At 47.2% G+C, this 12,392-nt stretch overlaps 1 protein-coding gene across 4 annotated transcripts in view; it reads left to right on the forward strand.

The window, feature by feature from the left end:
• The window catches only part of LOC119404699 (microtubule-associated serine/threonine-protein kinase 3), a 307,846-nt gene that overhangs the window by 184,236 nt on the left and 111,218 nt on the right, over positions 1-12,392 (forward strand). For all 4 annotated transcript variants that reach the window (XM_037671339.2, XM_037671340.2, XM_037671342.2 and 1 more), the window contains one exon: positions 6,015-6,097. In XM_037671339.2, coding sequence (XP_037527267.1) covers positions 6,015-6,097 — 83 coding nt within the window. The remainder of the gene's footprint in view (positions 1-6,014; positions 6,098-12,392) is intronic.

Here is a 12,392-nt window from a genome sequence, read left to right on the forward strand (position 1 = left end):
TCAAAGGTGGGCCGATCCCGGAGGCAGTGCGAAACAAGGCGAAGTGCGGAAAGCTTGCAATGCCTGCGATCCTGGAAGCAGTGAAAAAACCATGTTAGTTGCAGAAAGCTTTCGTACGGGGCGCGGGAGGTTCGATGTATCGACTTAGAAGAAAGAGAAGAAGAAGAAGAAGGCTTTCGCCTTCGAGTCGACTACGGCGGGTGCATAAGGGACCCTGTGAGTTTTTTTTTTCTTATAGTAAGTATAGGGACACTTCCGGCGGTTTTTGCCGTCGCCGTCATGTTCCGTATAAAGTCCAAATCGATAACATAGCCGCGAGCGTCGTATGTTCTACGAGCAAGTACACGTACGAGCGCTGGGGACGAACGCGGCTGAACCAGAGATGAAACGAGCCGATAGGCAAGATTTCGTCTAAATAGACACGAGGAGCACAGTAGAATTAATGCAACAGATATTGTTATATGGCGCATAAAACGCAACGAATAAAAATAAAATGTGTTTTTGCGTAAAATCTGTACGACCGCGTGCGACCAAAAGCGGAGAAACGAGCGGCCTCACAGAAGCCGGCAAATGACCCAGTCACATGATCGAAAGTTACACTTCATTTTCAATCTGCGGCGGCAGATGGCGCTAGTATGCATCATTCATTCGTTAGAAAAATGAGGTCATTCTGCCAAAGGGGGGCGGAAGGTTGGGCTGTGAACTTGTGTTTTCTATAGGAAGAATGATTTAATTCAAGTAGATAATTATACTATTTGAGGTTTTAGCTTCCCAAAACCACGATATGACAATGTGGGACGCTGTAGTGGAGGGTTCCGGAAATTTTGATTACCTGGTGTTCTTTAACGCGCGCTGACATCGCACAGTACACGGGTCTTCAGCGTTTCACCTCCACTGAAGTGCTACCGCCGCGGCCGGGATCGAACCCGCGACCTTCGGGTCTGCAGCCGAGCACCGTAACCACTGATCCACCGTGGCGGATTAATTGAAGTGGGCAAGACGTTATGCCGACTTAAAAGAAAATGTTTTTTTTTTTCTCGAGCTTGGTGGCGCACAGGTCACCGCCCCGTTATAAAGGGGATGCTCATAGCATCCATCAAAATAAAAAAAAAAGAAACATTGAGTTTCTTTAAGGTTTGACCGCTAATATTGAGCACACGTGTCCGCCATCTAATCTGTCCAGACTATAGAGGCCCGTGCTTGAACGTATGGGAGCGCATACATTACCAGCCACGCGCGCCGCTGCGTGCAGATAGCTTGAAAGGATGCGTCGGTGTTTATAAACAAGTTTTGATAAAGGCACTGCTTCTGTTATCGCCGAAGACATGGCTCCTTTCTCGTGAGCTCCTTAAAACCGGAGGCCGTCAGGATGTTCTATTTATTTAGTAGCTTATTTAGTACACAATGTAGTCAGTAGAAAAAGCAGGAGGGGCAAAAAATAATAATGATATTTGGGGTTTTAACGTCCCAAAACCACAATATGGTAATGAGGGACGCCGTAGTGGAAATCGGCTCCGGAAATTTCGACCACCTGGGGTTCTTTAACGTGCACCTAAATCTAAGTGCACGGGCCTCAAGCATTTTCGCCTCCATCGAAATGCGGCCGCCTCGACAGGGATTCGATCCCGCGACCTTCGGTAGGGGCATAAAATGAACACAGCGAACGGAAAGGTTATACAATTAAAAGAACAATAATATAACTTTTTTCTTTTATATAATCCGAACATTCGGCCAGCTAATGGAGAGCACATCTCGTGGTTCGAATCAACAGTGTTCTAGCTACTCATTCTGAGGTATGCGTTTTAACTGTGCTTACTTTTAAGCGTGCTGCAGTTTCCACGTTATAGTGCAAGCAAGCTGAGCTTGTATGCGCTGTTTCAAGAAACCTAGCGAGCGTTATCATTACGAAAAAGGCGCTGTTGCCCCGTAACACTGGCAGAAGCCGGGGGGCGGAGGGGGCTATCGCCCCATCCTAAGTTTTTCAAATGGGACTTTTAGCTTGTATGTATACCTCTTTACGTTACCGTGTTACCGGATACCGGACGGAACCTGCGCATGCGCGAACCTTAAATTAAATTAAACCTTCGCGCCTCCCTCCAAAAAATGTTGCTTGTTTCGCCCCTGGCCCATAATATTAGTCTTGTGCGCACGAGAAAAAAACCAAGCACAAAGTGCGCGTTCAAAAGATGTCCAGGTACCGACAAGAACGACGTCGTTATCAACAACGTTAGTTATTCAAAACGATAGTAGCGCCCTCGTGCTAACGTAAACGCCACGTGGCCCGCGGGGCTACTTCCCGTTTCACCTCACGGCGTGCCGGTGACGTCACCATTTTCACTCGGTCTCGCTCGTCGAAACGTCCGACTGCGGTGTAGCAGCAACTGGCTCCCGGCTGGCTGGGTGATTTCGAAGGATCTACGTTGGTGTGTTGCCGCCCTACAGCCCGGTGGCGAGGCTCGTAACGCGTTCCGAACCAAGACACCTTTGCATGTGCTGTACGTGCGACGCGAGATGCGTTCGTCTCGAAGCACATTCCGCGTCGGAGACGACGTCCCGCGCAGTCCGAGAGGCAGAACCCGGACGGCGCCGGCGGCACTCATCGCACGCGCCAGGTCTCTCAGGCGTTCGGGAGTCGCGCTCGAACCGACGCCGCGACAAGGTGCGTGCTTTATTTCCGTGTGACTCGCGTTTGTGCGGCAACTTTGCGTATTTGGATTAGCGTGCTCCCGCGTTTGGCGAAGCGCGATGTCGGGCCCGTTGTTAACGCAGTATATGGGTGCCCTTATTTCGACTCGAACTTAAAGGGACACTGAAGTGATTTTGTAGATCACTTTAGACTGGTAAATTATACACTGAAAACGCTACTGTCGTTAATTTCACTACCATAGGATTGCTACTAGTCTAGATGATAAAATTAGTCAAAAGTATTACTTTCAAGCTTGCCGCCGAAATCTTCGATGGTGGTGTCTCGGATATCAATTTAGTCTTTTTTTTTTTCGGATTTTGACTGCATTGGTTCAACGAAATTTCTTGAAACTTGGTACTTTAAGCCCCTGACTCCCTCATACGACAACGTGCTTCATTTTTACCGATTAGGAACTACGTATTCCCTAAGTAGACGCAGTCAAAAATCTATGACGTCAAGGCGACTGGTGAGGGAACGTATGACGTCGCCACCCGCATTTTCTTATTGGGCGTTTCCTCGCTTACCAATAGTGTCTTGTCGCATCAAGCGTGGCGTTTTTGGCATCGCGAAAGCGTAATTTACCAGTACCAGAAAAAGAAAATCTATTTTCTCCCTAGTGCCCCTTTACGGCTGTATACTTATGGATTAAATTACCGTTAACGGAATAAAGGGACGGGGTTCTAGTATATACGCGCTCTAGCATAAGCGGCAGCACGCCTGAAATTTCTAGAGAGAGAAAAATTGACATGATCCCTTATGCATAGAGTTTCCTAAAATTAACTAGAGGGGACTCTGGCGCTGCGATCGTTCAGCCACCATGAGAATGATAGGGTAGTACACGGATCTGCCTAGTCTTCGTGCTTGCGGGCTTCGAACGCACTTGTGGTTTTGTTTATTGCTGGGTTTTGGTGTTCTTTCGGATAAAAGAATGGATCGTTGTGAACTTCGTGACCAGATTTGAATTGGTGAGCCTGAAAAAGTTGAAGTGGTGAAGTGGAACTGCTGACCTTTGCTGAACTTTGTTTTGCGACAAGGCGGATGCAGGCGACGCGCAGCCAAACGGAGCCGAAAGAACGAAGTTTAGACAAATCCGTGTACACACCCATCATTCCCATGCTGGCTGAAGCGCCATGCGTTGCAGCTCCCATAGACACTAGCGCCAGAGTTCCCTCTAGTGTATCTGTATGAAACTCTATGCCCCTATGCACTCGCCTGAGACGACTAGAAGGCGAAAGCCCTCTTCCACTGTGACGTCACAAGTTCTGGATACGTGACGTCATGTGCTGGCGTCATCAAGGGATGAATTTGCATCACTTGCGTTGGCGCCGCCCACGCGGGACGCCGGTCAATTTTTGCGTTTGATGAGGCATCTAAGGCTTTCGCCATAATAAAACATTTATTTCGTCTTTCAGAAGTTTTTTTTTTTTTTTCAGAATATAGGCGAGTGTGATCCTTAATCCGGTATCCAATTTGCGCGGGCCGTTGTCCTCACCCGTTTCACGAGGGCCTCTTGGGGTTTGCGGATCTAAGTTGGAAAGAGGAGCCTCCCAGCCATCTTTGTTGAGTTGTTTCCTGCGTTGCTTGGATGGATTGTGTTGACATTCCCATACCACGTAATTAGTCGCTGTTGGGGTTTTACGTCCAAAAACCAGGACATGATTGAGACACGCCGTAGTGGAGGGTTCCGGAAATTTCGATAACCTGGGGTTCTTTAACACGCATCTAAATCTGAGCATGCGGGCCTCGTGCGTTTCGCCTCCATCGAAGTGCGGCCGCCGTGACAGGGATTCGATTCTGCGACCTTCGGATCAGCAGTCACGCACCATAACTATAACCACGAGAACACAGCGGGGGTTTTCCCATACCATGTGGTACAGAGTGACTGTGTGATTGTCGCAGTGGTGCATGTGTGTCGGGAATTTTAGAATAGGGTACGCAGAGATAGCGTTCGTTGGGTACGTACTTTCGTCACTTAACGTGTGTACCGAAAGGATAGCGTATGACGCATGCGCAGTGTCTACAAATGCTAACGCAAACCTTTGCGTACCCTATTCTAAAGCTGCCTAGTATGCCTACAGCGGCAAAAGTATGGGTGGCGCCACCTCGTGGTGTTCATAGTTGTGCGCTACGAGGTGAACCCAACGCCAACCCAGGCTTTGGCCGCGGGTTCGAATGCCAAAGATTTCGTTAGCTATGGGATGCAATTCGTTGTAGCTTCGTGTGGCCAGATCGCAGTCTTTTGTTTTCAGATGATTTACCAGGGAAGTACCCAGAGCTGTTATCGCAGTAATCGGCCGTACAGTATTTATCAGCTGTTGTTAAATCGTCTGCAGCGATGCAATTGACAACATGCGTATCCCTCTTCTTTTTTTATCGCTGACGTTAAACAAATTAGGATAACCATATTTATCGTGACGTCATTGAAAATACAAAGTGCTAATTGTATTTGAAAACGAAATACGGTTGGTGTGTTCAGCTCGGGCGTGAAGTTTCTGTGCTACAGTATGGCTTTATTGTATTTTAAAGGAAAGACTGAACTTGGAAAATTTTGAGTTCTGCTAAGCAGTAATCGTATAAGTACCACTGAACTGTTTGAATTAATGTGTGACGTCACATTGAGATCACTGGCGCTAGGCAGCGGCGCGATATTCGAAAGCTTAACTTTGATTTTCTCGCCCATAGTAATCAAGCGCTAACTGCGAAACTTACGATTATGTCTGTTACATAATTGCAGATAAAAACTGAAACAGTGAGAGATAGAGACATTGACGATATACTGGAGATGTTAATCTGGCATGCTAATCTAGCTGCTGCGTGTTAATCATTGTACACACAATGATCGCAGAAAAGCTCGCAGGGTCCCGTGTGCATTCATTTAAGACGACTGGAAGGCGAGAGCCATCGTCTTTCTTTTTTTTCTCAGTCGATCTATTGATCCTCCCCCGCCTCCCTCCGAAAGCTTTCTGCACTTAACGCGGTTTTGCATTGCCTCCGTGATCGGCCCACCTTTGAGCAAGTGATGATCTCCTGTGTTGACGTCGATCATCACGAGATGATTTTTCGCATCAATCGTGTTGACGCCGCGAGATGACGGTAGACGCCTATGGTCAGTTATCGCGTTTGATGAGTCATATAAGGCTTCCGCTTTAAAAACGCAAATACTACGTACAGCGGAATGCACTTACAGCCGATGGAATCGCTTACGAGGTTCCGATTTTAGTGTGTTGACGATTTTATGAATTAGTCTAAACTGATTTCGTGTTTCTCTTCTCTCTCTTGAAGTGACGTAATGAAATCTCATTTTTAATTTTTTTTTCTTAAATTGCAGGGACGTCGGGGCAGTCGAATTTGGTCCGTATGCGAAGCTCGACGATGGGACAGTCGGCCCCAAACCTTTCCCTCACTACAACGGTAAGTGTCGCATCGTGCCCCGTCTATACTGCACGCATTTTTTTTTTAATGCCTAAGCATTACAGAAGCCTGATTATGCGCGAATAGCGCCGAAAAAACCGTTTTGAACGCCTCCCGCGATAGCAGCTCCCTCCGATATAAGATAATAAACGAAAGTAAAAAGGAAAAACAAGTATAATACATTAACAGTTAACGTACAGGACAGAAAGAGAAATTAAATGTCGTAAAAATACGGGAAACATAAACAAACAGTAAATAAAACAAAAATTATGTTTCCACATGATAAAGCTTTTGCTGGAACGTTCACTTCAGACTTCTACGGGATTACGCATTCTGCAAGAACAAGAAGGAAATGTTCAAGCTGTATTGTCTCTCAAGCTAACGGAATGTTTGCCCTCGATATGGGCAAGCAACACTGTGCTCCGTGTGATGACCGTCCGTCCAGCCCATGCAGATGTACCGCTTGCTCAAGTTTTCCATACTGGCACGCATATACTATTGCTACTAATCATTCATAATTTATCCTACACTGATCGCATACGCCCTGCAACGCTAGAGTGTATCATGACGTTTATTTGATCGCTTGCTTTCGTGCTTGCGATGCATTACGTTTGAATATGGTACACGTGTTTCCTCTGGCTAAAACAATGGTTTGATGCCAGCTCCCGTCACGTGCTTCATGGCGATGTTTATCGGTCCTCATGTAAACACCTTTACGTCGCCATGTAGACACCAGTCGAATTCATTATTATTAGGTCCAATGAAAACTCGGAGGTTGACACGAATGCACGTTATCGCAGACGTAGATTGATTGAGGCTAAACGTTGAATGATCGTTTGGACTAGGGTGCGGCCTTTTGTTACACTATCGATTGCTAGTGGGCTGCAGTATTTGCTCACATTACAATTCCGTTCAGACGCACAAGCGAAAACACGCGTGCAGTCTGTGGTTTTGACGTGACGTGTCATCAATAACGATAGCGCGTGCGTAACACCGCTGTCGATTATCCTTGTACAAACGGGAATTATCACGCGTTATCCGATCATAAGTTGCCCTTCACGTGTTGCCGCGCGTGTCCGTGATTGATGGTCTCGCGCTGCCTCCCTCAGTGAGCATGCGCAGTTGAATTGTGTACACCTTGTTTCACTGCTCAGTAAGGCAGTGGATGGATCTGGGGAGTTGGGGGGGGGGGGGGGGGGGGAGAATTCATAGTCGTAACGCGCTTAGTATGGTACTTACGGAGCTACAACAAAAAAAAGTGTAGGGGAGACTGCTAGGTGCCTCAACGCAACGCGAAGCAGGACGATGATATACCCCTACATGCTTAATTAAACGTGGTTATACATCCGCTGCACGCTCAAAATGTCGAGGGTACGACTCCGTACACGCTCACAAGGTCGATGCCTCGGTTACCTACACGCCCTGGTAGTCCAGGATTACATACGCTACATGCTTAGAAGGTCGAGGGCACGAGTCACACTAGACGGTCACCAAGATCGATGATTCTAGTTGTGATATACACCATAGATCGTGGATGCGATTAATTATGCGAGCCATGATATTTGATGAAGCAGCGCACGAAGGACACAGTCGCGCACGCATAAAAATGACGCAAGCACAAGCTCTTGTGTTTGCGTCACTTTTTTTTTTCTGTGCGTGACGGTGTCCGTTGTGCGCTGCTTCATCAAATTGTCACCCTTGTCCGGATGACAGAGATACGCCGGTTGACTTTAACTCGGGAGAGAAGCCGTGGTGGCGACATCTGTAGGACACAGTGGAGTCGATTGACAGGAGTGCCACTCGCTAATCGAGTTCGCTCTCTTCCTCTGCTTTGTTTAGGGCGCCGCCGCATGGAAACTAGGGCGATTTATACTATACTACACACCAGGTCTCTCATCACTGAGCCCCACGCAGCGCAGCAGAAAGTTCCCTCAGAGAACTTCATTAGCTCGCTCATTGCGAGTTTATTAATATGGAATTCACGGTGGCATTCCTCACGAGCACGTAAGGCAAGTGTAGGTCTGTTGCTTTTTTCTGCCCGTTAAGGCTATAATCACGAATGTCTAAGTAGTAAAAAGGTTTGACAATTTCTGCGAACAAATGCACTTATCACCGCTGACCAGGGGCTTAGCCAAGGGGGGGGGGGGTGTTGGGGGTTGGGGGTTACATACGAACGCACGCACGAACATACATAAAGTATGGTTAACCCCCCCCCCCTCCCCCCCGAAAAAAATTTCTGGCTACGCCCCTGCCGCTGACATATCTTCTATCTATGACAGTTGTTTTACATTTGTGTCCAAGAACACAATAACCTTTTATTCAGGAAGTTGGCCTGCTTCTGCGCTATAAAAATGTGTTTAATCTACTTACCTGCGCACTGTTGACGGCCGCATATAGGAAACTCTCAGACGTCAGGTCGTGTCTTTGTTGATATTGAAATGTATTTACTTATTCAAGCAACAGATAGTCTTTAGTGTCGCGAAATAACGCGGTGATCGCGTGAGAAGGATGCTCGTGGTTTACAGACTGCTCGTGCTCTAGATTGATTGGGCTATAAACCTATCGTACTATACACTTCCCGTGCTTATTGACTGCTCGTGCAACAGCTTGCCAGATGGCTCGTGAATGCCGTAGCTTCCTCTTGAGACGCGTAGCCTTCGCATCGCTGCACGGATTTAGCGAGACGGGAGGGCAAAACCGGGCGCCTAGCGTTGGTCTCCACAGCAGCAGCAGTAGTAGCGCGATCGCCACTTCTCCTCCTCCACCTCCTGGCGAGAACCCTGCGAACTACGCGTGCCAGGCTGGGAGCGCCAGTGTTGGAACTTGGCGCGCCGATCAATCGTCGTTGTTGTATCGTTGCTTTCGTTGGTAAGTTAGTGGTAGATGCCATTCCCTTGTGTCGTCGTTGGCTAGCTTGAGTGCCAGAGGTTGCTAAGTGGCACCTGGGCAACAGCGTTCGCCAACTCCTCGCTTCTATGCGAGATGTACGCGTCTTCAGTCTGCCTTCTTCTTGTTCTTGTTCTTGTTCTCCTTCCTTCGACATTCAAGATGAGTTGCCCTTCCCACGGCCATTCTCTCTTTTGAAGCTTCAGTCGAGATCCACGAGGGCGCATTCCTTCCAAGATCCGTGGAAACGACCTCGTAGTGGTGTGTACTACGCGACGATCCGAGAAAGCCTGGACGGTGGAACGCAGACGTACACGCACGTGCAGACAAAAAATACGAACACCGATGTTCGTACGTTATACCGGACCACGCATTCTGTATACCTATGTAGTACATGTGCGCGTTTACGCCTACAAGTCCGCATGGCGCGATGTTTAATCAGTGATACGGTAAGATGTGATTTATGAGAGAGCACTGGTTTTTCTCGTGTCTTATGTGCATGGGCGTCGCCAGGATCTTGTTTAGGAAAGGGGGGGGGGGGTGGAGTTATTCGCTCTTCTTCACTGCACTTTGCTGTAGTGATGAAGTGTGATTAACTCCAACCTCATTTTATTCGCCTATATACAAAGATCTTCATGCTCATAGATCAATAAATCTAGAGGATATGCTAGAAGAATAGCCCCTCCAAAAAACGGTGCTAGGCAGGAGCCTCACAACCACTTGACAATATGCACCGGCTCGCCCCTAATGGTCTCTAGTGTAACAGTCACGCAACCGTGAGAAAACATCGCGCGAAAATCGCAGTTAATTGTACGGTCGTTTGCGGTTACTACTTCACAACGAACCCATCGAACAGTACTCAGTACTCGAGTATGCGGTGTAAATTAACAGTACACACGTGCGGGCGACCTTGCTTCTTTTTCTGCAACAGCGCAACTCAGACACTTCCAGTATTGATGCTGTATAGCTTCTCGGGTTTCTCGCTTGCCGAGTTACACCTGTACACTCAGCTATTTAAAGCGCGAGTCTGACAGCGTTAAAAGGATGATAATGAAATTGGCAATACGGCCCACGCTATGTGCAGTCTCGAACTGGTTCACGTACTATCGCGTCGAGCTGTGTTTACAGTGTGTACTTACTCGAAGCTCTCGATCGTTATGCAAATTTGAAATCCTAATTGTTAACCTGACGCGTGGCGGTAGACTGGCTAATGATGGCCAAGGTCCTTTGGCTTTCCCTCTGGACTGTGCAGAGAGGTCGCATCATGTGCCACCGTTCGAGCGGAAGTGCTAACGAGCTCCTCAAACACCCTCCTTGCGCCGCTTGTCAGCCTAATTAGGCGTATGTTGAAACTTCATTTTACTTTCTGTTCTTTATATCTAGTAGGTGTGTGTGTGTGTATATATATATATATATATATATATATATATATATATATATATATATATATATATATATATATATATATATATACGAGAACGTATACCCGAAGAAGAATTCGAGAACGGGAGGTGTAAATTGAGAGAAGTAATGAATTAAGAAGCGAATTCGGGAATGAAGCGTGAAAAAACGAACGTGAATTAAAGAAGCAAGAAGTGAAGCGTGGGATGAAGACGCATGTGAAACACGGAGGACGGAACACCTTGAAAAAAAAAATTTTCCCGATCTCCCTGATGTGTAAAATCGCGTAATAATGGAGCCCAGTCTCTCGCCCCACAACTCATGACATTTTTACAGCAAAACTTCAACTTGGGCTATGATGGTGTATAGTGCGCTTAGCGAAAGGCACGAAGGACTAAGGACAAAGTCAACAGGACAAGCGTGTGCGCAAACAGGACAGGCATTGCGCACATGCTTATCCCTTTCTGGTTGTCCTTTGTCATTCGTGCCTTTCGCTCAGCGCAACTACACCTGAACTTTTTTTTTTACTGGGAGAACCGAAACCGGAATGGAAACAGTGCAAAGAACCCTCTTACTGTCGATCATATTTTAATAACGTGTCCGGCGTTCGAGAAAGAAAGGCAGAACTGTTGTATTCTGCAAACTGTACAAACCACAAATACCGCTTCGCGTTATGATGTTCGTGTTATCAAAAGGTGCGCCAGTTTCCGCAGAAAACGCTTTTAGAAACCACGAATCGTTAAAAAAAATCCTTTATTACGTTTATCTCTTTAATTTTCACCTTTTCACCGAGCACTACATGGGGCTGTCGCAACATAGCATCTGTCTTGTCGCTGTCGCGAAAAAAAAAAATCATCTTAACTAACGCTTCTTTCCTGTTTAGAAATGCTTTGCTGTCTTTCCTTTTTTGTTCTGCGTGTTTCGTCCCACGTCTTTCGGTTTACGCATTAGCGGTAATCCGCTCCGACGCTCCAGATTTACCGTTTTTCTCCCGCCATCCAGAACTTCCCACGCACGATTTGATCGTGGGCGCGCGTGCGCGCAGTCGAGTGTGCCAAGAGGGGGTGTGTCAGTTTCCTCGCGCCATTCTATTAACGGCGCTCGAATGCGGATCGAGGTTGTGGGTGGCCTGTCTGTGTGTAGTTCGCATATATCACCTGCACTGCCGTCGCTACAGCAAAACGGTGCAGTGCTGCGCATTGCATACGCCGAGCCTGTAGCCTATATATCAATGTCGAGTTACGTATGTTACCCTACGCAGGTTACGTCGGGTTACGTATACCGTTACGCCTACGCAGAAATCAAACATCGCGCGGACGTAACGCTTTTCGATGAATGAATATAAAAAAAAAATTGGCCGCTTATCTGCGTGCTTCGCTGCATATGTCGTCGAAAGACGATAGGCTTCTGCCGACCGTACCTGGCCGTACGACGTGAGTCCTCCTCCTCTATGTTGAATCTCAGCATCTGGCTCTATGTATCTATGTATCTATGCTCTATGTATCTTACGTATCTATGTATTTTATAGTAAAGGAACACACCACCTAATACTTGCGTATTGATATTGCGCCTCAGGTATGCGTACATTTGCTTTTTGATCGACACTGTTCACAAATATGAACGGCGATACCAGTGCAAGATGGCCGGGCGTTCAGAAAGTGGTTAAACTTTGGCCGGGTGGCTCAATCGGGTGGCAGACAGACAAACAGAAAGACAGACAGAGCGAAATTTCTGCGTCTAAGTTCCCCAAGAAAGACTATCGTCTTTAAAAAAAAGCTCACAGGCGAAAGTCATCTTATGCGTACGCCTAAGAAGACTCTAAGGCGTCTGCAATTGGTGTCTGGATTCCATCTGCCAATGTCACCATCTCTTAGTCACCGTACTTCATCTACAGCGACTGAACTGGCTGCACTACGGGCTGCTTTTAATTACATTGTAGATCAGACAGCTGAGTCTTGGGTCATCTTCACCGACTCAAGAGCGGCGCTGCAGTCTCTGAAGTCTCCAC

The sequence above is a fragment of the Rhipicephalus sanguineus genome, chromosome 9 (genome assembly GCF_013339695.2).
Source record: "Rhipicephalus sanguineus isolate Rsan-2018 chromosome 9, BIME_Rsan_1.4, whole genome shotgun sequence".
Lineage (NCBI taxonomy): Eukaryota > Metazoa > Arthropoda > Arachnida > Ixodida > Ixodidae > Rhipicephalus > Rhipicephalus sanguineus.